Source organism: Oncorhynchus clarkii, chromosome 15, assembly GCF_045791955.1.
Source record: "Oncorhynchus clarkii lewisi isolate Uvic-CL-2024 chromosome 15, UVic_Ocla_1.0, whole genome shotgun sequence".
Classification (NCBI taxonomy): domain Eukaryota; kingdom Metazoa; phylum Chordata; class Actinopteri; order Salmoniformes; family Salmonidae; genus Oncorhynchus; species Oncorhynchus clarkii.
The window spans coordinates 20,536,702-20,564,282 of NC_092161.1; the positions used below are offsets into that span (position 1 = coordinate 20,536,702).

Sequence of the window (27,581 nt, forward strand, 5' to 3'; positions counted from 1 at the left end):
ATCCAGGAAAGCAGAAATTCAGACAGTAAGGGAGAGATGGGAGCAAGAGAGGAGCAGACAGGACAGTGAGAGAACACAGGAGAACAGAGAGAGGGGAGGCCCACACAAGAAAAACATGGCATATTCCTGCTAAACATGACCTCTTTAAAAAAGGAAAGACGCCACTTCTGACATGTCCTGTGTGTATAAACTATTAGACCCTAATATGTTCCCATCACTGAAGGCAATCAAATCATACAGGCGGCGCTGACCATCCCAGTTAGCAGCTGTGAGAGATCTTTCCACTCGTGCATTAAGATGTCTACACACCTGGCTTAGGAGCCCAATGACCCAAGATAGAATGCATCATGACAATTGACAAAGATATACATACTAACACTCTGGGGAAAGAGAAGTCGGACAGGTTTGCACCTACAGTTTTATTTTGTTTCATTTCTAATCGTTATGGATGGACTAACATCCTAGTACTGTGTAATAAAACTCGCAAACACTGTGAATATTTAGTTAGAGAAAGGATTGTATGCTGGTCTGTACATGTGTGTAAGATTGTGAAGTGTTGTTCCTACAGGGGTGTTGGAGCGGGTGTATTTGTTTTGGTGTAATTAATTAGGTAGACAGATGGTCCTGTAGCTAATTGACCTTGGAATCTGTGATTTATTACCACAAATATTATGAAATCATGATTTTCAAGCGTGTTTGATGTCAGCGTTAGTACATATTTTCTGTAAAAGTTGTCCCCCCCACTCTAGAGTTATAATACAAGCCGACTACTGCGAGTTTACGCAGTTCCAACATAATCCAAAAGGATGGTAGCCTAAAATCCCAATCCTGCTATATTGCACCTAACTACAACATTATTTCATGTAAAACATTAATTTGTGGTTTAGGCTGCCACCATTAGGATTATTTTGGATCTGCACAGTACGTGCAGTATAACTAGCTCACATTAGTTAGCAGTAATGTGACCGACATCAACATGAGGATGTTTTTTTATATATTGCCAAACAATATAGGACATAGTTTATGAAAACATTGCAACAAAATTATACAAATACTTTTCAACAATTTGTCTTAATGGAAAATTACAATACAGTTGCACAGTAATTTGTACTTGCCACCCCCCCAATCAAAATGTCTGGCCTGCCTGGAGCTCTGTAGGATATGGAAAAAGTGCCATTTGGTAAGCTCCATTCCTTTGTCAATGCACCCTGTGCTGGACTTCAGTCTCTTCATGCTCTATTACATAATATTGTCACCCATCAGACCATTGTCAATTTAATCTAGTCTTTAGGCCACATCTATTATTATCATTATGTGTGTGAAATTAGTTTCAATATAGTTTAGGTGTAGTTTGTATGGGTCAGCTGGGCAGGCAACTGTTGTCTAATAGTCAGAAAATACACTGTAGTCTTATTTTAATATTAACACTCTATGCAATGTTAAGGTCAAAATGGACTCACCTGTAACCAGAGGTTATGGCTGTCTTGTGGTCGACCGTTAACGGTGCACTGGAACGTGGCAGTCTGCCTGGCGTTGACCTCCACACCTTTGATATGGAGAAAGTGGGGGGTGCTCACTAAAAGAGAGGAAGAGAGAGAGAGAGATGTATACAATAACCAAAACCATATTAAGCATGCTAAATACAGTACTTGCATGTATTGTAGTCTCATCCACTTTCAGTTGAATTTCCTTTGAGTCTAACGGGTTCATTCTTATTGAGATTAATGGGAAATTGTGGAGGTTGTTTTTCTCCCGAATTCCCCATTTCTCAATTTTTCCAGTAAACTGAGCACGTATACGGAATCTGCCTCAACTCATACTAATACGGCCAATTATCTTTCAATCCTACCAAAAACAAATCACATTTATTCTCCATTGGCGTTGGCCTAACCTTGGTCTGATCTCTTGAGCCACTCGGGGGAGAAATCTGCCGAGATCCAATCACAAAATGGATCCTTACACTTTTTCTTTTTACCTTCTTCCCAGGAGGAGTGTCGGGGACAGCGTTTTCAATTAGGATATTACAGAGGTGAAAGGTCAGGAGGCAAGCTGTGGTGAAAATATTTTAGCCGGGGAAAGTATAAACCTTTCGACTCTCTAGAGTTCAAGGATATTGGAAGAAAGTTTTCACCAACGCAGCAATAACAGGGATAAAGCAAAAAGGGGAGGAGGGGAGGAAAAGGGTTTAGGGGTCAGGTTGCAAATCAAAACAGAGCCATAAACTATTTTTTCTGGCCCCTGTTCAGTGTTCAGAGCTCCCTGCATTTTGACCACTATCAAAAACACACTTCTATGTAAACTTGTTGATATGGTGTGTGCATAGGGTGGGTTGTCTCCTTACTCCTTAATAGTTTGCCGGTTGAACTAACAACAAATCTGACTTGGCTGGGGAATCTGGGTCAATCTAAATACATAATGGTAGGTGGGATCACTACCTCACTAACGCACGGATGAAAGTCCATGCTAATGAAATTATGGAAATTCGTTTTTAATTAGTTCCCCCTTGTCTCTGTGTTCGAGGCACGCGGGCCGTGGTGGGCGACGACCTTGATTCTGATATCTGAGACGGGGTACACTAGAGTGCGCGCCGTGTAACTCTGCGGTAGGCAATTAAAACAACTCTTGTGAAGTAACGCGGTGGCCCTGATATCTCCCAGCTCAGCACTCCCCCAGTCTTTGGAGTTGAGGGCTAATGGTATTGCCTTGCTTCACCTGGAAAATAAATGTGGACCGAGGCCAAACTTTGAAGAGCCTAAGTCCCCCTCTTTGTTGACACTTAATCTGTCGAGAGCCGTTGGAAAGTCACACACACACGAGTCTAGGCTAGTGACGTTGTTAGTAAAACGACTAAACAGAAGTGAAATGTGACGACGAAAAATGTGAGTGGTTCATGCGTGTTTATACCTTTAGTCAACATAATGTGTGTGCTGTACTACGCACTTGCAATCATCACACATTCTTTGTGGAGTGGTGTTCCTCCATGCCTGGCTACATGGCGAAGCAGATTTGTCCGTTCTATCCGAGGCAATTAGCCTAGCTTCCTCATGGAATTTCACAAATCTGGGGGAGGATTGTGGAACCGGAGTCTTTCCTGGAGAGGAGGGCAAGGACACAAGAAGCTCGCCACCATCTAGTCCTTTTGCCTTTGATTCAAAGGACATATTTAATATGAAGGCTTGTGTAGTATATTGTAGCTTAGTTCGTGTCACAGGACTGTAAATATGTTGCCCAGGAATATACTGTATATTGAGTTCGCTATGTAGCACAGACATGGGTCGGTAGGTGACAGCAATAACATGTGAGAAGAGGGAGATGTGGGGGCCTGAAGAGTGACAACCCAGTGGTAGTGGGTGACTTATGAGCACATTCACTGTGTGTGTGTGTGGGGGGGGGGGGAGACTTACTGCACTGATGGCCTTGCAGTGTGACATCCTTGATGGCCAGTAGACCTCTTTGTCCTGTGCTCACCGCCTCAAAGACAATCTGCAGAGGGGAGGAAAGGAGAGAAAGAGAAGTGGGTAAAGAGGTTGGCAGTTGGCACAAACATAAACAGAATGTGTTCCAATGCTCTGTGTCTGCGCCCCTCCTCTATTTCTATGGGAACAAGCACTGTTCATGACAAACTGTTCACACCACTCTTGTTGGTGGAGAGTAAATTTAACAGGTTTAAAGCTCGTTGCCGTTTTAAAGCACATTTTCTTGCAATTCTACACATGTAGTAGACCTGTCGAATGTGTAATCATGGGATATTTTAGTGACTCAAACATGACAACAAAATCTATGGTCTTAAAAACGTTATAAATAGCTCTAAGGTATGCAATAACTGACATGACAAGAGGAAAACTACCCAATTTTGAAATTGTATGTGCACTTGTCTTGAACACTCACTGATTTAAAACCAGCAAAATGGCGTAAGCATCGGTTGGAGGGAGTTTTCACCATTGCTAATAAATCCATGTCAGGGAATGTGCAAGCGCACTTCAGGAGAAGAGTAGAGAATGGGAATGCAGGCATAGACAACGCTCCTGTGCTCCCATTCCTTGTACGTCTAGTTAGAGGAGGGAGAAGCTGGCAGCTGCTACAGTTTAAGGGGCCCGGGCCCACGCGTTCAGGCTTCAAACATGGGGCATGAGGCAGGGAGGCGGACGGGGGAAAAGGATTGGGTTACATGGACCCTTTCCATTTCAAACAATGGGGCCTGGGTCTATGATGACTGGGTTCATTTATATCCCTGAATCATCATGGCTTCCAGAGAGCATGCTTTAGCTAAGAGGCATATGATATGGGTTGGATTCCCAGCCCACTTCCCCTTCTTCATCAGTGCTGTTACAGTCTGTGAGTGGAATTGAGCCGAGAAAACTGTTTTAGGGTACACATCTCGTAAAGATCGACCTAATCATTTAAATGTTTAAAACAATGATGTTTTCTTGTACAGAGTCTCATCCTCCAATTCCCAAGGGGAGGAGGGAGGGGAATGATAGAGAGTCTGTCTGGACTCTGGAGTCATGGTTTCTATGACAGGGTGTCTGTATCATGTGTTCTTTTTTTAACGGCTGCACCTGCGAGGGACGCTCTGTTGCATTACCACAGTGACAAATAGAGCAGCACGAATCATGTTCTCACACTTCTGACCTCGCGGTCCACTTCAGAGGAGTGGCCCCACGGAGACCACATTCCATGGCCCTTATCGCTCAGGAAACAACTGGTTAAAGACGGAGGGGCTGCCTTCCTGTTCATGCAGAGGTTCTGGCAACACGCCCAACCCACTTGGATTACAGAGCTTTTCTATAGGTCCGAAAACGGGCCAATGGGACCTCGCTTTCTGGAGATCCTCCTTCATTCCCAGTTCCCAGTTATTTCATTCCATAAAGTCGTTCCCTGTGCACTAGTCCCCTTGTCCTTGTTCACTCACCTTCATGGATTTGGGACAACTGGGCAGCTGTAAACAATGCTGAGCCACCATATTGTTTTCAACTATCCAGTACCAAAAATTCTGATCAGTGATGGGAGCAAGGGATGAAGGGAAGGGAACAACGTTCTGGTATGAAACACACGCCCTCTGTAATGGTTGTGAGTGAACCCTGAATATCTCACTTGACTCGGTAACTGATGACAGAAACGGTCCGTTGGCGGTCGAGGGCAAGAGGACAGATACGATCAAGGACGAAAAGTGCAGCGTTCAAAGTTTCTGAACAACAAAAACAAACACTTAAGATAATAGAACTATGTGGGGCCCAGATATCAGGTTTGTAGACGCAAAAATAGCAAACCAAAACAAATGTCCGGGGAGACTACAATATCCACATGTCCGGGGAGACTACAATACCCAAGGACACAAATCAACTTTGAGGAGATAGCAACACTGCGCTACGCATTACTTCCTACAAGAAAACACTGCTACAATTCTAGCCATGATTCTGTTCAAACTCCTTCAATACAGCAGATCCTATGAATGGAAGGCTTCATACCAAATGGCACCCTTTTCCCTATATAGGACCTTTTTCAAAAGTAGTGCACTATATAGGGAATAGGGTGCCATTTGGGACACAACCCTAGGCCTCATAGATGTGCGCATGCGTACCTCATACCAAGCTGACATATGGAGCCCAGAATTATTTGTATTTATTTTTTTATTTAAACTTTATGTAATTAGGCAAGTAGGTTGAGAACAAATTATTATTTACAATGACGGCCTAGGAACAGTGGGTTAACTGCCTTGTTCAGGGGCAGAACGACAGATTTTTACCTTGTCAGCTTAGAGATTTGATCATGCAACCTTTCGGTTACTAGTCCAACGCTCTAACCACTAGGCTACCTGCCACCCCAATTATTAATGGATCTACTGTCTATTCTCGTGGCTCCCCTCATCATGCCTACCACATCATCTGCTGTAGGATGTATTGTTGTGGGACCATACCTACTACAATGGAACCTATTTAAATATGGCCTTTGTTTGTTACAAGGGAATGCCAACCGCACCAGTCCCAATGCCCAGTGAACAAATAGAAAATGAGTCATTAGCCATGAAATAACATTGTTGAGCTGAGGCCAAACGAGATGCCTTAAATAAAATCATTCAGATGGGTTTTAATAGATTTGTGTCCCTTTCCTCCCCTCTCTCTTGCTTTTGAGCGACGGCAGAAGCCTTGGCCGCTAATTACGACTTTAACGAGGGCCTAATTTGCAAAAAGGAAATAAAAACGCGAACGCCAGCGTGCATAATGTCACGACGTGCCGCCTGGGGTGATTAAAACCAAGGTTGTTAATGTTTGTCGCCGTGGTGATGCTAAGCAACCTGCTCGACCCCGGCGGACCCCCCAACCCCCTCTCCTCCATGTGTTTTTAGGTTTATCTTCTTTAGCTGCACCTGGTGAATGAGCTCAATTAGCCATGATAACGTTCATGTGGCTTGTGGGGGCTAGAGAAGTAGGTTTGCTTTTAATGCATAAGCGAATGGGAGTAGTGCTCCTCCGACGTGTGTGTGTGTGTGTGTGTATTGCTTTACTTCATGGCGTCCTTAGTGCCACTTCAGGTTCACCACATCTTTTACAAAAAGTATTGTCAGTAAGTTGTTGAAACTTCCTAAGAACAAAAGGCTGACCTCTCATGCATACATAATAGCAGACGGGGAAGAAATGACCCTTCCTCCCTCTCACACTGTTCATTAAATACTGATGCGATGTCACCCCAATGTTCCTTTACAGATCACCTGGTAATTGTGATTGTGTCTAAAAATGGAATTGGAATAACAGAGCAGGTGGAGATGAACAACGCAAAATGGCAGGATCAAGATCAGAGTGTGCCGGGCTGGGGAAGACAATAACCATATTTGAAATGCACGGCGTGATTAATTAAAAGTTTCTCAAAATGCGGCCCAACCATTGCAATGTAATTAGACCTGTGCTGATAGACTTGCATTGTAAACTGAGGGGAGCGAAAACCATACGCTGTAATTACAAAATAAGAGACAAAGTAATTTCTGAATACCAGGTGGTTTTCATTTTGACAAACACTTAAAGATACTGTGCAATTACAGAAACACCATAATTACTTGCTACATTGCTAATTGGGTATAGAGCTTTGAAGATGCCGCCTTTCCATTGTTAATCTGAAAGAGTAATAGGAAGTCACAGAGAGATGCTCCTTCTGCACGGTGCCTCTGTCAAACAACAGATGGCGGTGATTTCTCTTGGGAAACGTGGAGATGTATTTATCACTCTTTACTGTCGGTCTCGCTAGGGAAAACCTCACAGGCACGTGTGTGAAAAAAACATGTCTAACAGCCAACACTGTATGTTAGTGGGAGAAGGAGGGCTCGATGGCGTGACCCACCAACTTTCCACACACACACACACACACCATCAGCCTTCAATCTGAGGGTCATCCGTGGAGCAGATGACATACTGACGGGCTTACATGCTGGGTCACTCAGTACACACTGACCCTGTGAGCGAGTGTGTGTGTGTTTGACCTCATGTGGGAGTAAACCAAACATTTGGCGTGAGCGGTAATTGCCTCGGCTGGAAATTCACAGCGCTGCTGCCTAACGGCACGATGCTACACACAAAATGAGTTTAATTTTCAGAGAGGAGAAATATTGGGGAGGTGATGATAGAAAGTGGTTTGACCTCCAGAGACCTTGGAGAATGTGTTTATTGTACTGCCATGGACCCGCACTGAGAAAACATGGACTCTGTCAGAGTTCAATATTATTCCCTGCTAATGGGCAGTGTTTAAATATGGCTCTGGGGCTGGGAAAATGTCCCGATCTGATGGGTTCTTATCTCCACCAATATTACCACTTCATCGGTCAACGTACAACCCACAGAGGATAATAACACAATGTCTAACGTTTCCTAACTGCCCACAGTACAACAGGACTTTGACAAAACCTTACATTTGATGAACAGTAGGACCCTCACTGACAACCCTACCCCTTGTTCTATGTGCCACTTTTATAGACACAGCCCATCACCATCTTCTTTATCCCATCTCACCTGGTAGAAGTTGGGCCAGAAGGTGCTGACAGCCAGTTCCACCTGGCGCCAGGTGGGGTAGGCGGGCCCTGAGGCGTTCCACACAGGGATGCCCAGCGGACTGTTGTTCTCCTTGACATAGACGTTAAGCTGGCCCGGGTTGGCACCCTCGCGCTGTCCCGCTACGTAGTACTGGAAGATGAGGCAGTGGGTGTCGTTCTCCTTGAGCTGGGGCATGAGCAACTGGGCCTTCTGGCCCGAGAAACGTCCGCTGGTGTTGACCATCATGAAGGCAGAGTCTGGGGGGGGGGGGGGGGGGGGGGGGGGGGGGGGGGGGGGGGGGGGTAGCGAGAGAAGAGCAGGGTTAGTCATGAGATGTCACGCTGTGGCCCTCTACTGAAATTACTACAAAGAATATCTGCAAATGGCATGAATAAACTTGACTGGATTTCACACTTATTTAAAGCGGGAATCAGCAGTTGAAACAACAACGCTTTCTCCCATGCTCTTGTTTCGGGTAAAAAGCTTAAGGATGGGGCTGGAGAAATGTAACCACTCAAAATTCAAGGACCAACTATCCATGATATCAAAATGACAGTTTTAATCATGTTTTGAGGCGATAGTGTTTTGTTTACATTTACTTTGTTTACAAACTCGCTATTCGAATGGCCACTCCTGGCTAACGTCTCTGTCCCGAAGCAAGAACCAATTAGCCTGGAGCTAGCCTTGCTAGGCCCATCTGCTAGGCACATCTCCCGGCTAGCCAAAGAGGTCCATCAGCCACTTGGGCTACAATACCTATTTTGCCAACTGGCCTGGACCCCCGCCGACCCATCACGACTGGACCACCGACGTGATTCGCCCGATGGGGTTTTCTCAACTGGCTCCGCCGTCACGTCGTCCCCTGAATGCCCATCCGCTAGCCTGCTATCCGCGGCCCGCTAGCTTTCCAGAGCACATCGGACTGTTAGCTTAAGAGGCCCACCAGACAAATTATTTGGCAACTGTACCTATTTTGCCATTTGGCCTGGTTTACCACACGGAGCCCTGCTGATCTGTGTGCCAACGTAATAGCACGAGGGGGCCACAACAGACTTTCTTCCGTCGCAACATCCCTCCAAAGCCCTTCTGAAGCCACTCACTGGACTCCTATGATCACTCAGCTATGCATGCCTCTCGCTAACGTCAATATGCCTTGTCCATTGGCGTTTTGGTTAGTAATTATTGCCTTATTTCACTGTAGAGCATCTAGCCCTGCTCAATACTCCTTATTTAACACTTTAGTTCCACCTACCAAACATGCAGTGACATCACCTGGTTTAAATGATATTTCTAGAGACAATATATCTTTCATCGTCACTCTATGCGCAGGTTTACCTCCACTGTATTCAGATCCTACCATACCTTTGTCTGTACATTATGCCATGAATCTATTCTACCGTGCCCAGAAACCTGCTCCTTTTACTCTCTGTTCCGAACGCACTAGACGACCAGTTATTTTAGCCTTTAGCCATACTCTTATCCTACTCCTCCTCTGTTCCTCTGGTGATGTAGAGGTTAATCCAGGCCCTGCAGACCCCAGCATCACTCCCATTGCCCAGGCGCTCTCATTTGTTGACTTCTGTAACCATAAGAGCCTTGGTTTCATGCATGTTAATATTAGAAGCCTCCTCCCTACGTTTGTTTTATTCACTTCCCTAGCACACTCTGCCAACCTGGATGCCCTAGCCGTGTCTGAATCCTGGCTCAGGAAGACCACCAAAAACCCTGAAATTTCCATCCCTACCTATAACATTTTCTGACAAGATAGAACTGCCAAAGAGGGTGGTGTTGCAATCTACTGCACAGATTGCCTGCAGAGCTACAGTGGGGCAAAAAAGTATTTAGTCAGCCACCAATTGTGCAAGTTCTCCTACTTAAAAAGATGAGAGAGGCCTGTAATTTTCATCATAGGTACACTTCAACTATGACAGACCTAATTAGAAGAAAAAAATCCAGAAAATCACATTGTAGGATTTTTAATTAAATGTATTTGCAAATTATGGTGAAAAATAAGTATTTGGTCAATAACCAAAGTTTATCTCAATACTTTGTTATATACCCTTTGTTGGCAATGACAGAGGTCAAACGTTTTCTGTAAGTCTTCTCAAGGTTTTCACACACTGTTGCTGGTATTTTGGCCCATTCCTCCATGCAGATCTCCTCTAGAGCAGTGATGTTTCGGGGCTGTTGCTGGGCAACACAGACTTTCAACTCCCTCCAAAGATTTTCTATAGGGTTGAGATCTGGAGACTGGCTAGGCCACTCCAGGACCTTGAAATGCTTCTTACGAAGCCACTCCTTCGTTGCCCGGGCGGTGTGTTTTGGATCATTGTCATGCTGAAAGACCCAGCCACGTTTCATCTTCAATGCCCTTGCTGATGGAAGGAGGTTTTCACTCAAAATCTCCCGATACATGGCCCCATTCATTCTTTCCTTTACACGGACCAGTCGTCCTGGTCCCTTTGCAGAAAAACAGCCCCAAAGCATGATGTTTCCACCCCCATGCAACTCAGCATTCTTTGTCCTCCAAACACGACGGGTTGAGTTTTTACCAAAAAGTTATATTTTGGTTTCATCTGACCATATGACATTCTCCCAATCTTCTTCTGGATAATCCAAATGGTCTCCAGCGAAAACGTCAGACGGGCCTGGACATGTACTGGTTTAAGCAGGGGCACATGTCTGGCACTGCAGGATTTGAGTCCCTGGCGGCGTAGTGTGTTACTGATGGTAGGCTTTGTTACTTTGGTCCCAGCTCTCTGCAGGTCATTCACTAGGTCCCCCCGTGTGGTTCTGGGTGAGATCTTGCGTGGAGCCCCAGATCGAGGGAGATTATCAGTGGTCTTGTATGTCTTCCATTTCCTAATAATTGCTCCCACAGTTGATTTCTTCAAACCAAGCTGCTTACCTATTGCAGATTCAGTCTTCCCAGCCTGGTGCAGGTCTACAATTTTGTTTCTGGTGTCCTTTGACAGCTCTTTGGTCTTGGCCATAGCGGAGTTTGGAGTGTGACTGTTTGTGGTTGTGGACAGGTGTCTTTTATACTGATAACAAGTTCAAACAGGTGCCATTAATACAGGTAACGAGTGGAGGACAGAGGAGCCTCTTAAAGAAGAAGTTACAGGTCTGTGAGAGCCAGAAATCTTGCTTGTTTGTAGGTGACCAAATACTTATTTTCCACCATCATTTGCAAATAAATTCATTAAAAATCCTACAATGTGATTTTCTGGATATATTTTTTTTCTGTCATAGTTGAAGTGTACCTATGATGAAAATTACAGGCCTCTCTCATCTTTTTAAGTGGGAGAACTTGCACAATTGGTGGCTGACTAAATACTTTTTTGCCCCACTGTATCTCTGTAGGTCTGTACCCAAACAGGTCTGTACCCAAACAATTTGAGCTTCTACTTTTAAAAATCTACCTTTCCAGAAACAATTCTCTCACCATTGCCGCTCTCACCCTCTGCCCCCAGCTGTGCCCTGGACACCATATGTGAACTGATTGCCCCCCATCTATCTTCAGAGCTCGTGCTGCTAGATGACCTAAACTGGGAGATGCTTAACACACCAGCCATCCTACAATATAAGCTTGATGCCCTCAATCTCACACAAATGATCAATGAACCCACCATGTACAACCCCAAATCTGTAAACATGGGCACCCTCATAGATATCATCGTAACCAACTTGCCCTCCAAATATATCTCTGCTGTTTTCAACCAAGGTCTCAGCGATCACTGCCTCATTGCCTGCATCCATAATGGGTCTGCGGTCAAACGACAACCCCCCATCACTGTCAAAACGCTCCCTAAAAAAACACTTCAGCAAGCAGGCCTTTCTAATCGACCTGGCCCGGGTATCCTGGAAGGATATTGACATCCAGTCAGTAGATGATGCCTGGTCATTTTTTTTTAAAGTGCCTTCCTCACCATCTTAAAAAAGCATGCCCCTTTCAAAAAATGTAGAACCAGAAACATATATAGCCCTTGTTTCTCTCCAGACCTGACTGCCCTTGACCAGCACAAAAACATCCTGTGGCGTTCTGCATTAGCATCGAATAGCCCAAATGTTATGCAACTTTTCAGGGAAGTTAGGAACCAATATACACAGGCATTTAGGAAAGCTAAGGTTAGCTTTTTTAAGCAGAAATTTGCATCCTGTAACACAAACTCAAAAAGGTTCTGGGACACTGTAAAGTCCATGGAGAATAAGAGCACCTCCTCCCAGCTGCCCACTGCACTGAGGCTAGGAAACACTCACCACCGAAAAATCCACTATAATTGAGAATTTCAACAAGCGTTTTTCTACGGCTGGCCATGCTTTCCACCTGGCTACCCCTACCCACAGCCCTGCACTCCGCACAGCAACTTGCCCAAGCCTCCCCTTTTCCCCTTCACCCAAATCCAGATAGCTGATGTTCTGAAAGAGCAGCAAAATCTGGACCCCTACAAATCAACCGGGCTAGACAATCTAATCTGGACCCTCTCTTTATAAAATGATCTGCCGAAATTGTTGCAACCCCTATTACTAGCCTGTTCAACCTCTTTCGTATAGTCTGAGATTCCCAAAAATTGGAAAGCTGCCGCAGTCATCCCCCTCTTCAAAAGGGGGAGACACTCTAGACCCTAACTGCTACAGACCTATATCTATCCTACCCTGCCTTTCTAAGGTCTTCGAAAGCCAAACAGATTACCGACCATTTCAAATCCCACCGTACCTTCTCCGATATGCAATCTGGTTTCCGAGCTGGTCATGGATGCACCTTAGCGACGCTCAAGGTCCTAAACTATATCATAACCGCCATCGATAAGAGAAATTACTGTGCAGCCGTATTCATTGACCTGGCCAAGGCTTTTGACTCGGTCAATCACCACATTCTTATCTGCAGACTCAATAGCCTTGGTTTGTCAAATGACTGCCTCGCCTGGTTCACCAACTACTTCTCTGATAAAGTTCAGTGTGTCAAATCGAAGGGCCTGTTGTCCGGACCTCTGGCAGTCTCTATGGAGGTGACACAGGGTTCAATTTCCGGGCCGACTCTTCTCTGTATATATCAATGATGTCGCAGACAACACCATTCTGTATACTTCTGGCCCTTCTTTGGACACCGTGTTAACCAACCTCCAGACGAGCTTCAATGCCATACAACCCTTCTTCCGTGGCCTCCAACTGCTCTTAAATGCAAGTAAAACGAAATGCATGCTCTTCAACCGATCACTGCCCGCCTGTCCAGCATCACTACTCTGGACAGTTCTGACTTAGAATATGTGGACAACTACAAATACCTAGATGTCTGGCTAGACTGTAAACTCTCCTTCCAGACTCACATTAAGCATCTCCAATCCAAAATTAAATCTAGAATCGGCTTCCTATTTCGCAACAATGCATCCTTTACTCATGCTGTCAAACATACCCTCGTAAAACTGACCACCCTACCGATCCTTGACTTCGGCGATGTCATTTATAAAATAGCCTCCAATACGCTACTCAACAAATTGGATGCAGTCTATCACAATGCCACCCGTTTTGTCACCAAAGCCCCATATACTACCCACCACTGCGACCTGTATGGTCTCGATGGCTGGCCCTCGCTTCATACTCGTCGCCAAACACACTGGCTCCAGGTCATCTACAAGTCTCTGCTAGGTAAAGCCCTGCCTTATCTCAGCTCACTGGTCACCATGGCAGCACCCACCCGTAGCAAGCGCTCCAGCAGCTATATCTCACTGGTCATCCCCAAAGCCAATTCCTCATTGGCCGCCTTTCCTTCCAGTGCTCTGCTGCCAATGACTGAAATGAACTGCAAAAATCACTGAAGCTGGAGACTCATATCTCCCTCACTAGCTTTAAGCACCAGCTGTCAGAGCAGCTCACAGATCACTGCACCTGTACATAGCCCATCTGTAAACAGCCCATCCAACTACCTCATCCCCATACTGTATATTTTTATCTTGCTCCTTTGCACCCCAGTATCTCTACTTGCACATTCATCTTCTGCACATCTACCGTTCCAATGTTAAATTGCTATATTGTAATTACTTCGCCAACATGGCCTATTTATTGCCTTACCTCCCTTATCTTACCTTATTTGCACTCACTGTATATAGACTTTTCTCTACTGTATTATTGACTGTATGTTTGTTTATCCATGTGTAACTGTTGTTGTATGTGTTGAAGTGCTGTGCTTTATCTTGGCCAGGTCGCAGTTGTAAATGAGAACTTGTTCTCAACTAGCCTACCTGGTTAAATAAAGGTGAAATAAAATAAAGGAAGCTTATATTTTGGGTTCTGATGGGGTACGACAGTTGAACAAAGCTCATGAGGAAGTTATATTCTTCAAGAATCAAAATGGGTACATTTAATTTAATCATTAATTTATAAGTCCAAAAATGAATGCTGCAACTTCAGGTTGCCCCTTTAAGATAAGAGCGTCACATGTTTTCAATGAGCATGAGTTACACTCACACGTTCAATTATGACAGTTTATGTTCAAAATATTAATTAGACAGGGCAAGTCATTAGGTGAGGACATCCAATACCCAGTTTCTGAATGGGCATGTCATGAACAAACACATATTTGACAGCCAGTGGTAGGTACAGAACAATAGGTGCTGCTTTCAACGTGGCATAATCAGCAGGCTACGTGTTTGTAGAAGATAACTTGACCTGCTGGATTCAGAAACAGGAAACAGAGAACACGGCACATACTGTATTTTTATAACCGTATCCAAGTCTACCACTTAAGTTGATGACAAAGGACGGCTTGGCATTATGACAAGACTAAATCATGGCTAATAAGTGAATACAGTTTCAATCCAAGAGCACAAAGGTGTGAACTGTTAACTACAGACATTCTTTATTACAAGACCACAACACAAAAGGAAACAGGCGTGAAGAGATGATGTCTGCCTCAATCAGTAGAACAGTTAATAAATAACCCTGATGTGACATTAAGAGAACCTCGCCCATCCTGGCAACCCATCCTGACTATTGACTCTGGGTCCTCTGTGGACAGAGCCTTGAAAGGGCCCGGCGCACTCTCAGCTCATTTAAAAAGAGCCTTTTCAACACTTTTTTTTTAATGGGCAAAAAGTGGAGCGTGGAGTTTGTTTTACTGCAAAAAGCCCTTGGCCGTTGTTCTGGCTCCTGTACGAGGTGTTCATTATCTACACAGACTGGTATTCTGGAGCCGAGGCGCAAGTTTATATTTCACTCTAAAGTACTGTACTGCATGTATGCCTGTAGCGTTTTTCTAAAATAAGAGTGACATAAACAAACTAATATTTACATAGGGGCATACATAGTGTGGAATGTACGGCCTGCCAACAATGAATTAGAATTCTCAAATAAGTTCTCCTTACTAAGTGCAGTATGCCCAAACAGCACTGTGGAAAATCTAAAAAAGTCTCAAGTGTCACTAATGTATACAGCTCCATTTCTAGCTTTTTCAGAAACCTGCTTTTCCCTACTGAGGGCTCAGTCTCTAATGTCCCCGTCATGCACTAAAAGCCTAGATGATGGGGATAGTGAAGGATGGAGGGGGGGGACCCTGAGTGGCGAAGAGAACAGGGAAGAGGTCACTTCGTCCCTGGCCTTCAATCCCCACTTCCATTAAAACCTGGAGAATGCGCTGTGCCATGGCAACGTTGAAGTGCTCAGCCCATGGGGCTGCAGCGTCTCATCGGCAACCCTCTCATTAGTACATCTGTGCTCAGGCGTTGGCCTTCCGGGCCTAGAGTGGAGAGCGGGAGGAGGAGTGGGAGGAATCGATACAGTCTGGAGGTAGTCTAGGGTACACAGGGGACAAATCCAGTAGGGACCGATGGGCGCCCTTGACACACACCGCTTTTTGGGTTGAGGGCCGTTATTGAAAAAGCTCTCCAATTTTCTCATTTTAATTACCAAGGCAGTAGCTTAGACAGTGAAAGGATTGGCGAAACGAGAAGAGTTTGCATTGAATGGATCTCTGACGTTATTCAAGGCCAGTCGTGTTTTCTCGATGATTGGTGTACTACGTTGGGACAAACCCTCATTTAGGTGTATTTAGTTCACTGTAAACAGAGCTGTGGTTTTAAACATGAAACCTCTCCATACTGTTTGCAATACTCTGAAGGATCCGAGGCATTCAACCTAAAAAGGTAAAATTATTTTCAACAAGAGTCATCTACTCAGGTGGTGAACAAGAGAGATGTTCAAGAGCTCTATACATGCAACCAGAGTTAGTGCTAACAAGCAGATGTGCTGCTGTCCACAAGTTGTACTGCAGTTGTAGCTCCAACTTGTAGTACAGGAGGAATAATCAGTCATCCAAGGTGAGTCAGTCCCTAGCGACAGTGTCATCAGCACTGTAGGTTGGCACATGCACAGACTCACTTCCTCTATATAATTAGACAGAAAACTACAATCCAATGAGTTAACCTCTCTGTCCCGGTAGTATTAATAAGACAGAGGATCCCCTCCAGTGACATGTCCAGTCTTGTGCATTAAAGTGTGCCTTTTCCCACTTAATTCAGATTAAAACGTAGAGCACCCACCCTACCCTCTCATTTCCCAGGCAACTCCATTGTTGATCGCCTCTGGCCTGCGGCACCGAGGGGGGTGAATTGATCACTCGTAATAATAATGGCATTGTGTTAAGGAGCCCAAACAGTCTCCGGGATTGTGTTTTAGGTTGATAGGAACTTTAGTCTGGTGCGGTAATCCTTTTTAGAATTGGTGGTTCCCCCACTCTGTTTAACCTGTTTGGGATAGGGGGCAGCATTTTCACAAAAAGCGTACCCAGAGTAAACTTCCTGCTACTCAGGCCCAGAAGCTATATATGCATATTATTAGTAGTATTGGATAGAAAACTCTGAAGTTTCTAAAACTGTTTGATTGATGTCTGAGTATAACAGAACTCATATGGCAGGCGAAAACCTGAGAGAAATCCAACCAGGAAGTGGGAAATCTGAGGTTTGTAGTTTTTCCAACTCATTGCCTATCAAATATAGTGTCTAAGGGGTCATATTGCACTTCCTAATGCTTCCTCTAGATGTCAACAGTCTTTAGAACGTTGTTTGAGGCTTCTACTGTGAAGTGGGTATGAATGAGAGCTGATTCAACCAGAGGTCTGCCATAGTGGCATGAGCTGATCACGCGCGCATGTGAGAGTGACCTGCGTTCCATTGCAATTCTAAAGACAAAAGCAATTCTCCGGTTGGAACATTTTTGAAGATTTATGTTAAAAACGTCCTAAAGATTGATTCTATACACCGTTTGACATGTTTCTACGAACTGTAATATAATTTTTTTAACTTTTCGTCTGAACTTTCACCTGGACTGGCCCGCGCCTCGTGAGTTTGGATTTGTTTACCAAACGCGCTAACAAAAGGAGATATTTGGACACAAATGGACTTTATCGAACAAAAACAAACATTTACTGTGGAACTGGGATTCCTGGGAGTGCATTCTGATGAAGATCATCAAAGTTAATATTTCTAACGCTATTTCTGACTTTTACTGACTCCACAACATGGCGGGTATCTGCATGGCATGTTTTTGTGTCTGAGCGCCGTACTCAGATTATTGCATGGTTTGCTTTTCCGTAAAGCTTTTTTGAAATCTGACACAGTGGTTGCATTAACCTCTTGAAACTAGGGGGCACTATTTTTATTTTTGCAAAAATAACGTTCCCAAAATAAACCGCCAATTTCTCAGGACCAGATGCTAGACTATGCATATAATTGACAGCTTAGGATAGAAAACTCTAAAGTGTCAAAATATTGTCTGTGAGTACAACTGAACTGATATTGTAGGCGAAACCCTGAGGAAAATCCAATCAGGAAGTGCCTCTTATTTTGAAACCGTTGTCTTCCTATGCACCCCTATTGGCCATTGAAAGGGATATCAACCAGATTAATTTTTCTATGTATTCCCTAAGGTGTCTACAGCATTTTGACGTAGTTTCACACCTTTATGTTGAAGAATGAGCGTAAACAACTACATTGCGTAAGTGGCCAGCTGAGGGCTCTCAGAGTGATTCTTGCGTAAAAGACAGGTAGTCATTTTTCCTCTCGCTCCTACTGAAAAGCCAATTGCCCTGGTTGATATATTATTGAATAGATATTTGAAAAACACCTTGTGAATGTATGAAAGTTACATATTTCTAAAAAATATTTTTGAATTTTGCGAATTCCGCTAGCGGAACCCCTAGCCGTAAGAAGTTTTAAGAGTTTTTAAAACAACTGGGCTCATAGTTGGTATCAACAGCTGTTTATTCATTTCATGGGTACAAGTCCTCAGTGCTCACCAAAATACCATTGTAAAACAGTTCAGCTGACGGTTCCTCCTCCCGAGGTGGCAACTATCTTCCATGTTGCTTTTACTTGACACAGAAAAGTGTGATATCTTCTGATGACAGATACACCCAGAACACAACCAAATCTGTTCCCAACCTCATGTTATACTATCGACCTCCAAAGCTCAGATGACCCCTCTATGTCCCTACATAGATACCAGTACATCTGGCGATGATCACGACCAAGCTCCAGACAGAGCACAGGTTCCCACAGCCACCAAGTCCCCGGCATCAGCCATTTCTCTCAATTAATTTCATATTCCAAAATTTGAGAGAAATAATCTCTTTGTGCATATTTTTCTGGCATCTTTATTTCAGCTCATGAAACATGGGACCAACACTTTACATGCTGCGTTAATATTTTTGTTCAGTATATTAACAGTCTAGGAGACAGTGTTGCAGAGCACTATTTTCTTGGGCAGCCTTATCAGAAAAATGCTGCTTCCACAGGGGAGTGTGTCTTTCATGACTCATTAGTTAACTTCTAACTCCATCCTTCACATGATATCTAAACTAGGCCTTTTAATAAACGAGTCCTCTCTAATGTGCCTCAGAGCATAGTGTTCAGCTGCACGTTGGGATTGAGACAACAGGTGTATATGCCTGTCACTAGAATAACTCATTTTGCCGTGATCAGAAGAACACTTACCTTTCTTTCCAACTCGCTATGTACATTTGAGAGAGAGGGACACCTTTTATAAGTGGAGGCCTACTATCTACTTGCATTGAAACGACTACTAGAAACACCAGAATACTTTCAAGGGACTCTTCGCCTCTTATTTTCAGAGCTGTCATATTCCAGGAGGAAAAGATACAGACGAGACAAGGAGGCACTGTTACGCCATTTTAATTTCAGACAGTTTGTGTGTGTGTGTGTGTGTGTGTGTGTGTGTGTGTGTGTGTGTGTGTGTGTGTGTGTGTGTGTGTGTGTGTGTGTGTGTGTGTGTGTGTGTCATTAAAAATCCTACAATGTGATTTTCTGGATTTTTTTTCTCATTTTGTCTGTCATAGTTGATGTGTACCTATGATGAAAATTACAGGCCTCTCATCTTTTTAAGTGGAAGAACTTGCACAATTGGTGGCTGATTAAATACTTTTTTGCCCCATTGTAAGTCTATTGTCCAGCTACCTGCTAATAGCCATAATGGCGCTGTACAACGTGACCGTGTGTGTTTGAAATAATATTTTCCAGTAAGCAACAATTTGTTTACCTTCATTAGACAACGTTGTTCCTGTAATTCTGTGATATTTATTCCCATAGTAATTCGATATGGATCCATAACTAATTAAACATTGGCATTTTGAAAGAGTATTTTTATTATTATTTTATTTAGGAAAGCATAAAGATGCCATTACTAGTTACATTATTTTAGTTTAAACATGCAGACTGGCACTAAGAACAACAGGAACGTTTCCCTAGTCAGCGCCATTATTAGTGCAATGCCCCTTAAAGTGTTGCTCTGTGCTACCCAATGTGGCGGGGTGGGAGTCCACCCCTCCTCCCTTCCCCATGGGCTAGGTCCTTCTTCTGTGTGCAGCTCTGCGGTCTATCCTGTGCCCTCTGCCCTCATGCCGTGAACCTCGTGCACTTTCAGTGAATACAGCTGGAGAACTGCAAGGCTATCCCATTGTGTGCCACTCAGGAGCCATGAACAATTTGACCAATATATATTGTCCTGCTAATAACAGGGTTAATAATATATCTGTGAGAATATGCAACGGGCTTTTATATAATTCTAAAATAATAATAATCGCTTTGTTTAAAAAATTATATTTTGAAGATGATTTTGTTTTCAAATAACGTAAAATGAGCAAGAAAAAGGACATTATTGAACATGGTGTCTCACCCCATCATTCATTTTAAAATAAAGCAAGGTTATTTACAATTATTTATTTCTGGTTTTAGGGAGAGACACCAAAAACCTACAGTCATCTCATGGGTCTCCCAGTCGAGGCCGGCACGGGTATTGAACTAGCATCTGTAGCAACACAGCTTGTACTGCTATGCAGTGTCTTAGACCGTTGCACCACTCAAGCGCTGTACAATGCGACTGGTCGGGAGTGGCCTACAGTACTACAGGAAGAGCAAAATAATGAAAAACTTAGCGTAACAGTTTTAGTAAGTAATACTGACGTTGTACACAATTATCAGTTACTATTTAGGTTTATGTCGCCCACACATTGTCAGATAGAGACACAGTAGCACCCAAAAGCATAATCAGTGCTGTAATTCCCCCTTGCGCTGGTCTGGAGCAATGAAGTGGTGACGCAGGGTACCATACTAAACCACAAATTACCTCTAAGTCCCGCAGCACAATCGCAAAACTTTTAGTGGAGCAACCACTGTAGTTATGATAGCAGGTGTCAGCCTCCTCTAGTGCAAGGTGGTCTGGACCTGAATCCAGTTGCTAAGCTCTCCGATACACTTGAGAGCCTTTAGTGGAGCCAAACATGTAAGAAATGTGAAAAAACCTTGGCTTTCTGAAAAGGCAATTACGCCTGCATTCTAACTAATGGACTTGGCTTGGGAAGAACATTACACACCTGGCATGTTCTGTTCCTGTCCCCCCATTAGACTAACAAAACATTTTTTTTACCCTTGAAAATAAAGGAGGCAATCTGTTGTCGATTTGTCTGCTACAAGTATTCTGTCACCAAATCAGCACCTCTGCTGGCATCATTTGTGGTGTTGCACTCGAGGATGACACTCGCTAACCGACGCAGCTGAGTTTACCCTTGGCGCTGAAGGGCTGCCGGAGAGACGGGTCTTATTTATCATGAGATACACCGCAGCAGGTAGAGACCTTGGGCTCTTGGCTTCTGAGTGTTCGCCATGGGTGAAATCACCAGCATGGTAAGAGAGGGAGGAATCTCTTGTAGGTGCACTACTTGAACACCTGTCCATTACATTATATCGGTATCCTCGCCATGTCACCTGACAGAAAAATTAGCATACTATTTACACTAAGGTCGAGAGGATCAAACTGAACCAGTTAAGTTGGGAACCTAAGAGCCAAAAGCCAAGACCACACGTTTCAGTTTCTTCTGAGTTTTGAAAACATGACATAAATAGAAAAAAGCATTAACTAATGCAGGAATTCACACAGCGAGTCTCACTTTGAATTTAAATACACCTCACACAGCTGTGAGACACATGACCCTTGCAACTCATACCAGTGGTGAAAAACCCCATTAGCTAGCCTAGATTTTCTCTATCTCCATAGCTTAGCAGTTATTTAACGTATCCCTCTCCACCTTTTACTTAATGTGACCACGCAATGAAGGCTCTGCTTACACTGCGTAATTTACTAACTATATTAGAGGCACATTAGGGTCAGAAAGTTAATGGATTGAGAGAAACAGAGTGGAAGGAGAGAGAGAAGAAAAAGGAGAGAGAGGAGAAAGAGAGGAGAGACCGGAGAGGAGAGAAAAAATTAAAAAATGAATAAAATACAAAAAAAATGAATAAAAACGTTTGCCATTTCCAGCTCCCATTATGAGCGGATATCGACCTTGTCAGTTGATGATGTTCATGTACTCTATTTTTCCTCATTGAGCTTTTGACATGGGAGAGAGAAGAATGACTCATGCATTTTAAAATGGTCAAACACAGATTGCCCGAATCCAATTTTTCATAGGCCCACAAATGATCATGCATCAATCATTTTCTGGTGGGATGACATGCAACAAAAGGAGAGAACAACTTTTTCCATCCCTCCCTCTCCCTCCCTCCCTCTCTGCCTCCTCTCTTTGAGGGATGAATTCTCAACAATGAATTTCTCTGCTGAATTGATTTTGGGCTAAGTGCAATAGGTCCTTCTCGGTGGAAAGAAGGCATAGGAACAAGTGGAATAGTGGCCTTCATTTCAGGTTAAATGGAACAAGCACTGTTCCAGCGCATGTTTAAAAGAGGCATTATGCACCAAAAAAAGAGTGGAGAGAGAGCGCTGTTGGCCATCAAGCCGCATTCACCCGAGCACTTAAATATTTCAGCACAATTTAAGAGATGAAACGTGAGAGAGAGTGAATCAGTGCGGGGGGGGGGGGGGGGGGTCTAAGGCAGCGGGGGAGAGGTGCGAGGAGACAATATTGTCAGTGCAATTGTCTTGTTGGTTCCACTCCAGCAGAATTGTTAAGGCATGTAAACAGCTCCTCGCGAGCCAGCAAGACTGGTAATGAGATTTTTCTACATGGGAGGAGACATCATTTCTCACTTAGAGCATGGATCAATGCCCTTCGACTGGGAAAAGGATTAGAAAATGTGTATTTTAATCATTATCGTTTGGCCGTGCGCTGTTATTGGAGGCGCCATGCAATTGCATAAAAAAGTGGGGCGGGGACTGGGAGTAGAGTTTATTCTAATAAAGAGAGGGATCTTGGGACTTGGAGACAGAATGTGACAGCTAAACAACCATCTCCCAACTTTAGGAGCTGAGGGAGAGCAAACTTTCTACGCCGTTTTTCTTTTTTCCATCCACATTTTAAAGTATGATCCAGAGTACGCTGGAAAATACATCTAGATGAGCACCTAGAAAATACATTTCACTGAAAGGATTAAAAACATCATTTCGAATCAACTCTAGCGTCACTACTTGACTTGCCGAAACAAATCTGAGCATACCAGCCACCCTTCAGCCAGATGTCTAGGTATGAAAGGCCCACGTCCTACAAGGCAGACTGATTCAAGGTCTACATTATCTATTATAACGCACAACTTTAATCTCTACACTTCACTGACTTTTAGAAGTACACAAATCAATAACAATTCATGTTTTCAAATGATACTCTGCCATGGCAAACAAACGCTGCTATAACCTTGCATGCACTCATGCACGCCTGCGCGCACACACACGCCTGCACACACACACACACACACACACACACACACACACACACACGGTTCATTCCCCATGGGATTCCGTTGATGAGCATATTTGTTTAGAATCAGATAAGTTGTTCTCTTTTGCTGTGCAGACTAATGAATGATTGAGGCTGAGGCTAAGCAGCAGAAGCAGGTGCTGCTCTTGTAACAAGGATGTGCTGTCTCTCCACTTATTGATTAACCTTCACATGCAAAGTACTTTGTAAATTGAAGTTGGGCTTATTGGAAATGGGATATGTATAAGACCCGGTGATGAATAGCCAGAGAGTGTGGCGGAGGGGGGGGGGGGGGGTTGAAATGTCTCCTCAAATGGTTCGTATTGAAATGGCTCCTCATTTCAATACGAACCCCAGTGTAAATACTTTCAAGGAACGCGGACATTTCCCATTGAAAGGCCCTCATGAGGAAAAGTTGACTTGAACTTCACGATCCTAATGACCTTTACCAGGAGGTCACCGGAAATAGGGAGCAACAATGATGCATGTAGAAACTTAGTATGGAATCATCCCGTTCATGAGCTATTCATGCTGAACGAAGGATAGACAACACTGTCCAACCCTTCTTGAATGTAATAACCGTTCCAGCACAATGTGCATTTTAAAAATGCAATTAGGAACACGGCAATAACATTATTTGCTTTGCTCTTAAATGGGTTCAATGAAATTGTAAAAAATTAAAATAATAATAATTACTTTAGCAGGAAATGTATAACAAGGGCCTTTCTACAATTGTTAAGGTAATTGGAGACACACTCAACAGCAATACATAATGAGCATGCGAAACTACCTGCTTAAGTTCATGAAGTAACCAACACAGTGAAAAGGAGACCCAGCAGCTCCAAGCCAGATGATTAGGCAGCATCCTCCCTTCTCTCACTCCCTCTTAAGAGAGAGGCCCTGTGGAACTCTGGGAAGGTTGGCTCCCCAGACTGGCAGGTGTCCATGACTTCAGGGCCGCACCTGTGGCGTTGGCTAGGTAAGGAGCCTGCCACTGGCACCACCAAACATCCAACCTCACAGGTGCCAACCTCTCCCTTAATGTGCCAGGTTTACAGCCGCTATCCTTTACAGCCAGGGTTAGACTATTTGTGACATAGAAAGTCATCCACCTGCTTTTTTCCCGTAACTAAACACTTTGTAAACTTTTCTTTCGGTTCTTCCTGAAACACCATTTACATAACGAGCATGGGTAGCTCCTTTGGACTACATTAGCAGTTTTAATAGGGAAGAGGACCTTGAGATGGCTAGTGAGTGACTCCGCTGCCTATGTGAGCCTACAACCCCATCTAATGAACACAATCACACAGTGACTAGGGATAGCGAAGCCTTTTGAAAAGAGGCTTTGGTCGACAGAAGGAAGTATGATCGAGAGCGCTGCATTGATCGTACACAATCGCTCCCAGATGTTGTCTCACAGATTTCCTTCATGTGTCTGCTGGAAAGGAAAAGGAAGTTGGTTTCAATGGGGCCCTGATAACACAAGACTATGGTAAAAGGGGGATTTAAACAATAATCATGTAAAATGCCAGTGGCACAAGGACATTGTCTCAGTGCAGTCGTGGATCCTTCTAGGTGCAACTACTTATACTCTCTGAAACCTAACTTGCATAACAATCAAAGAAGATTCAGTGTCTCACAGCAGAAGACACTAATCAATGTGGTACAGACTGTGTTGCATGAACAATTGATTATTTGGCTCATTTATGGGTCTGGAGCCTCTGAGCATTAGAGCAAACATATTTCAGATGATATTTTTGTGAAATTGATCTTAAACTGATATGTATTACCTATCCTGTTGCCTAGTCACTTTATCCCTACCTACAGTGCGTTCGGAAAGTATTCAGACCCCTTGACATTTTCCACATTTTGTTACAGCCTTATTCTAAAATGGTTTAAATTAGGTTTTTTCTTCATCAACCTACACACATTTTCATCTATTTTAGAATAAGGCTGTAACGTAACTAAATGTGGGAAAAAAGTTAAGGGGTCTGAATACTTTCCGAATACACTGTAAATGTACATATCTACCTCAATTACCTTGTACCCCTGCACATGAACTCGGTACTGGTATCCCGTGTATATCAAAGTTAGTTACTCATTATGTATTCATTCCTTGTGTTATTATTTTTCTATTATTTTCTCTGCATTGTTGGGAAGGGCCTATAAGTAAGCATTTCCCTGTTAGTCTACACCTGTGTAGTACAGGGAGGATGTTTGTTATTCCCCAAACACTTGGAGCTTGATAGAAAATAGGCCTAAACCTTGAGGATGTGTAATGGAGTAATGGCATTATCATATTTCATTGTATCCCACAAACTGGAGGAGCCAAAACTAATCCATTCACTTAGACGACGGTATCGTTTCTAATTACGCAGTCAAAGTATGGAAGACTGTCCATAACTTGCCTTCTCCATATTTCATAATCACCAGCCCGACCGGCCCAAATGTCTCCATTTCCTGCTGGAAGGCTTTACCTTTTTACCATGTCTAAATGGCTTCATCTATTCCACTAAATACTGCATCCCCGGTATCAACTCATTTAGCTCACAGGGAGTCTAGAGTGAGTGCTAATCAAAAGAGCAGAGGTTGGAGGTATTATATTTTTTCAATGAGCTTTTTTCAGTAAACGACGGAGGGACCGGCCGCCCAGTGCGGCATGCTGGATGTAATTTGTTGGAATTACTGCGACCCTCATTATGGCCAAACGCTGTCAGGTCCTGAACTTGTAGATCATTACTGTGGTTCGATTTCATCCGGAGAGAACCACTCTTCACACCTCCTGTTCTCCCTCCACCTAGCCCTCCCAAACCCTCCTCCGTCCACCTCGAGCACTCAACTCCGTCCGCTAATATGATTCACTCAGAGGTCGCTCAGAGCGGGGCGAACAAACAACGTTTTCCAAATGGGCGATGTGGAGGCCGTGGTGGCGAGCTCTCTCGCCACTACAGGATTTGTGCCTCTAATCCCTTCCACATTTTAACGAGGAGGAGTTTCAGCAGGTGCTGTTGCACCTTGAGGTTAGCCAGTCTTAGCTGAGAACCCACTCCCAGAGAGTCTGTGCTGAGCACCTTGAGGTTAGCCAGAGTCTTAGCTGAGAACCCACTCCCAGAGAGTCTGTGCTGAGCACCTTGAGGTTAGTCAGAGTCTTAGCTGAGAACCCACTCCCAGAGAGTCTGTGCTGAGCACCTTGAGGTTAGCCAGAGTCTTAGCTGAGAACCCACTCCCAGAGAGTCTGTGCTGAGCACCTTGAGGTTAGCCAGAGTCTTAGCTGAGAACCCACTCCCAGAGAGTCTGTGCTGAGCACCTTGAGGTTAGCCAGAGTCTTAGCTGAGAACCCACTCCCAGAGAGTCTGTGCTGAGCACCTTGAGGTTAGCCAGAGTCTTAGCTGAGAACCCACTCCCAGAGAGTCTGTGCTGAGCACCTTGAGGTTAGCCAGAGTCTTCGCTGAGAACCCACTCCCAGAGAGTCTGTGCTGAGCACCTTGAGGTTAGCCAGAGTCTTAGCTGAGAACCCACTCCCAGAGAGTCTGTGCTGAGCACCTTGAGGTTAGCCAGAGTCTTCGCTGAGAACCCACTCCCAGAGAGTCTGTGCTGAGCACCTTGAGGTTAGCCAGAGTCTTCGCTGAGAACCCACTCCCAGAGAGTCTGTGCTGAGCACCTTGAGGTTAGCCAGAGTCTTAGCTGAGAACCCACTCCCAGAGAGTCTGTGCTGAGCACCTTGAGGTTAGCCAGAGTCTTCGCTGAGAACCCACTCCCAGAGAGTCTGTGCTGAGCACCTTGAGGTTAGCCAGAGTCTTAGCTGAGAACCCAGTCCCAGAGAGTCTGTGCTGAGCACCTTGAGGTTAGCCAGAGTCTTAGCTGAGAACCCAGTCCCAGAGAGTCTGTGCTGAGCATGCACTTTCGAGCCACAATGTCAAATCAACCCCGACGGAGAACAAAGAAGAAAAAAAAAGAAAAAAAGTCCAAAAGTGGAGACTTGACAGAAAAGCCTAAATCCTCAACAAGATCCCACTGATTGCTGTGTATTATCAAAACATAGCAAGACTTTTCTGAATCCCCATCTCAAGTCTGTATGTTGGCTATGGTCTCTAAGGATTCAGCCTTTGACACAAAAGTAATTAGTCACCACAAACAACACCCAACGTGCCTACAACTTAAGTTGCAGCAAAAACAACGTGGCACCTGCACTGCCAAGTCAGTGACCAAGTCAAGGTGACAAATGACACACATTAGCTCCATTGACCAGTAGTTGTTAATCAGAGTCCATTGTGTACAGGTCGTTTCTTCTCAAGTTGGTCAAGGCTGGTCTTTTAAATGGTGTGCGTCTCTTTACCCAGGTCTCCAGT

At 44.1% G+C, this 27,581-nt stretch overlaps 1 protein-coding gene across 12 annotated transcripts in view; it reads right to left on the bottom strand.

Moving 5' to 3' along the window:
* The window catches only part of LOC139367028 (receptor-type tyrosine-protein phosphatase mu-like), a 296,813-nt gene that overhangs the window by 193,044 nt on the left and 76,188 nt on the right, over positions 1-27,581 (bottom strand). For all 12 annotated transcript variants that reach the window (XM_071104931.1, XM_071104928.1, XM_071104927.1 and 9 more), the window contains exons 3-5: positions 7,998-8,275; positions 3,405-3,483; positions 1,461-1,576 (exon numbers count right to left, since the gene is read on the bottom strand). In XM_071104931.1, the coding sequence (XP_070961032.1) occupies positions 1,461-1,576; positions 3,405-3,483; positions 7,998-8,275 (473 nt within the window). The remainder of the gene's footprint in view (positions 1-1,460; positions 1,577-3,404; positions 3,484-7,997; positions 8,276-27,581) is intronic.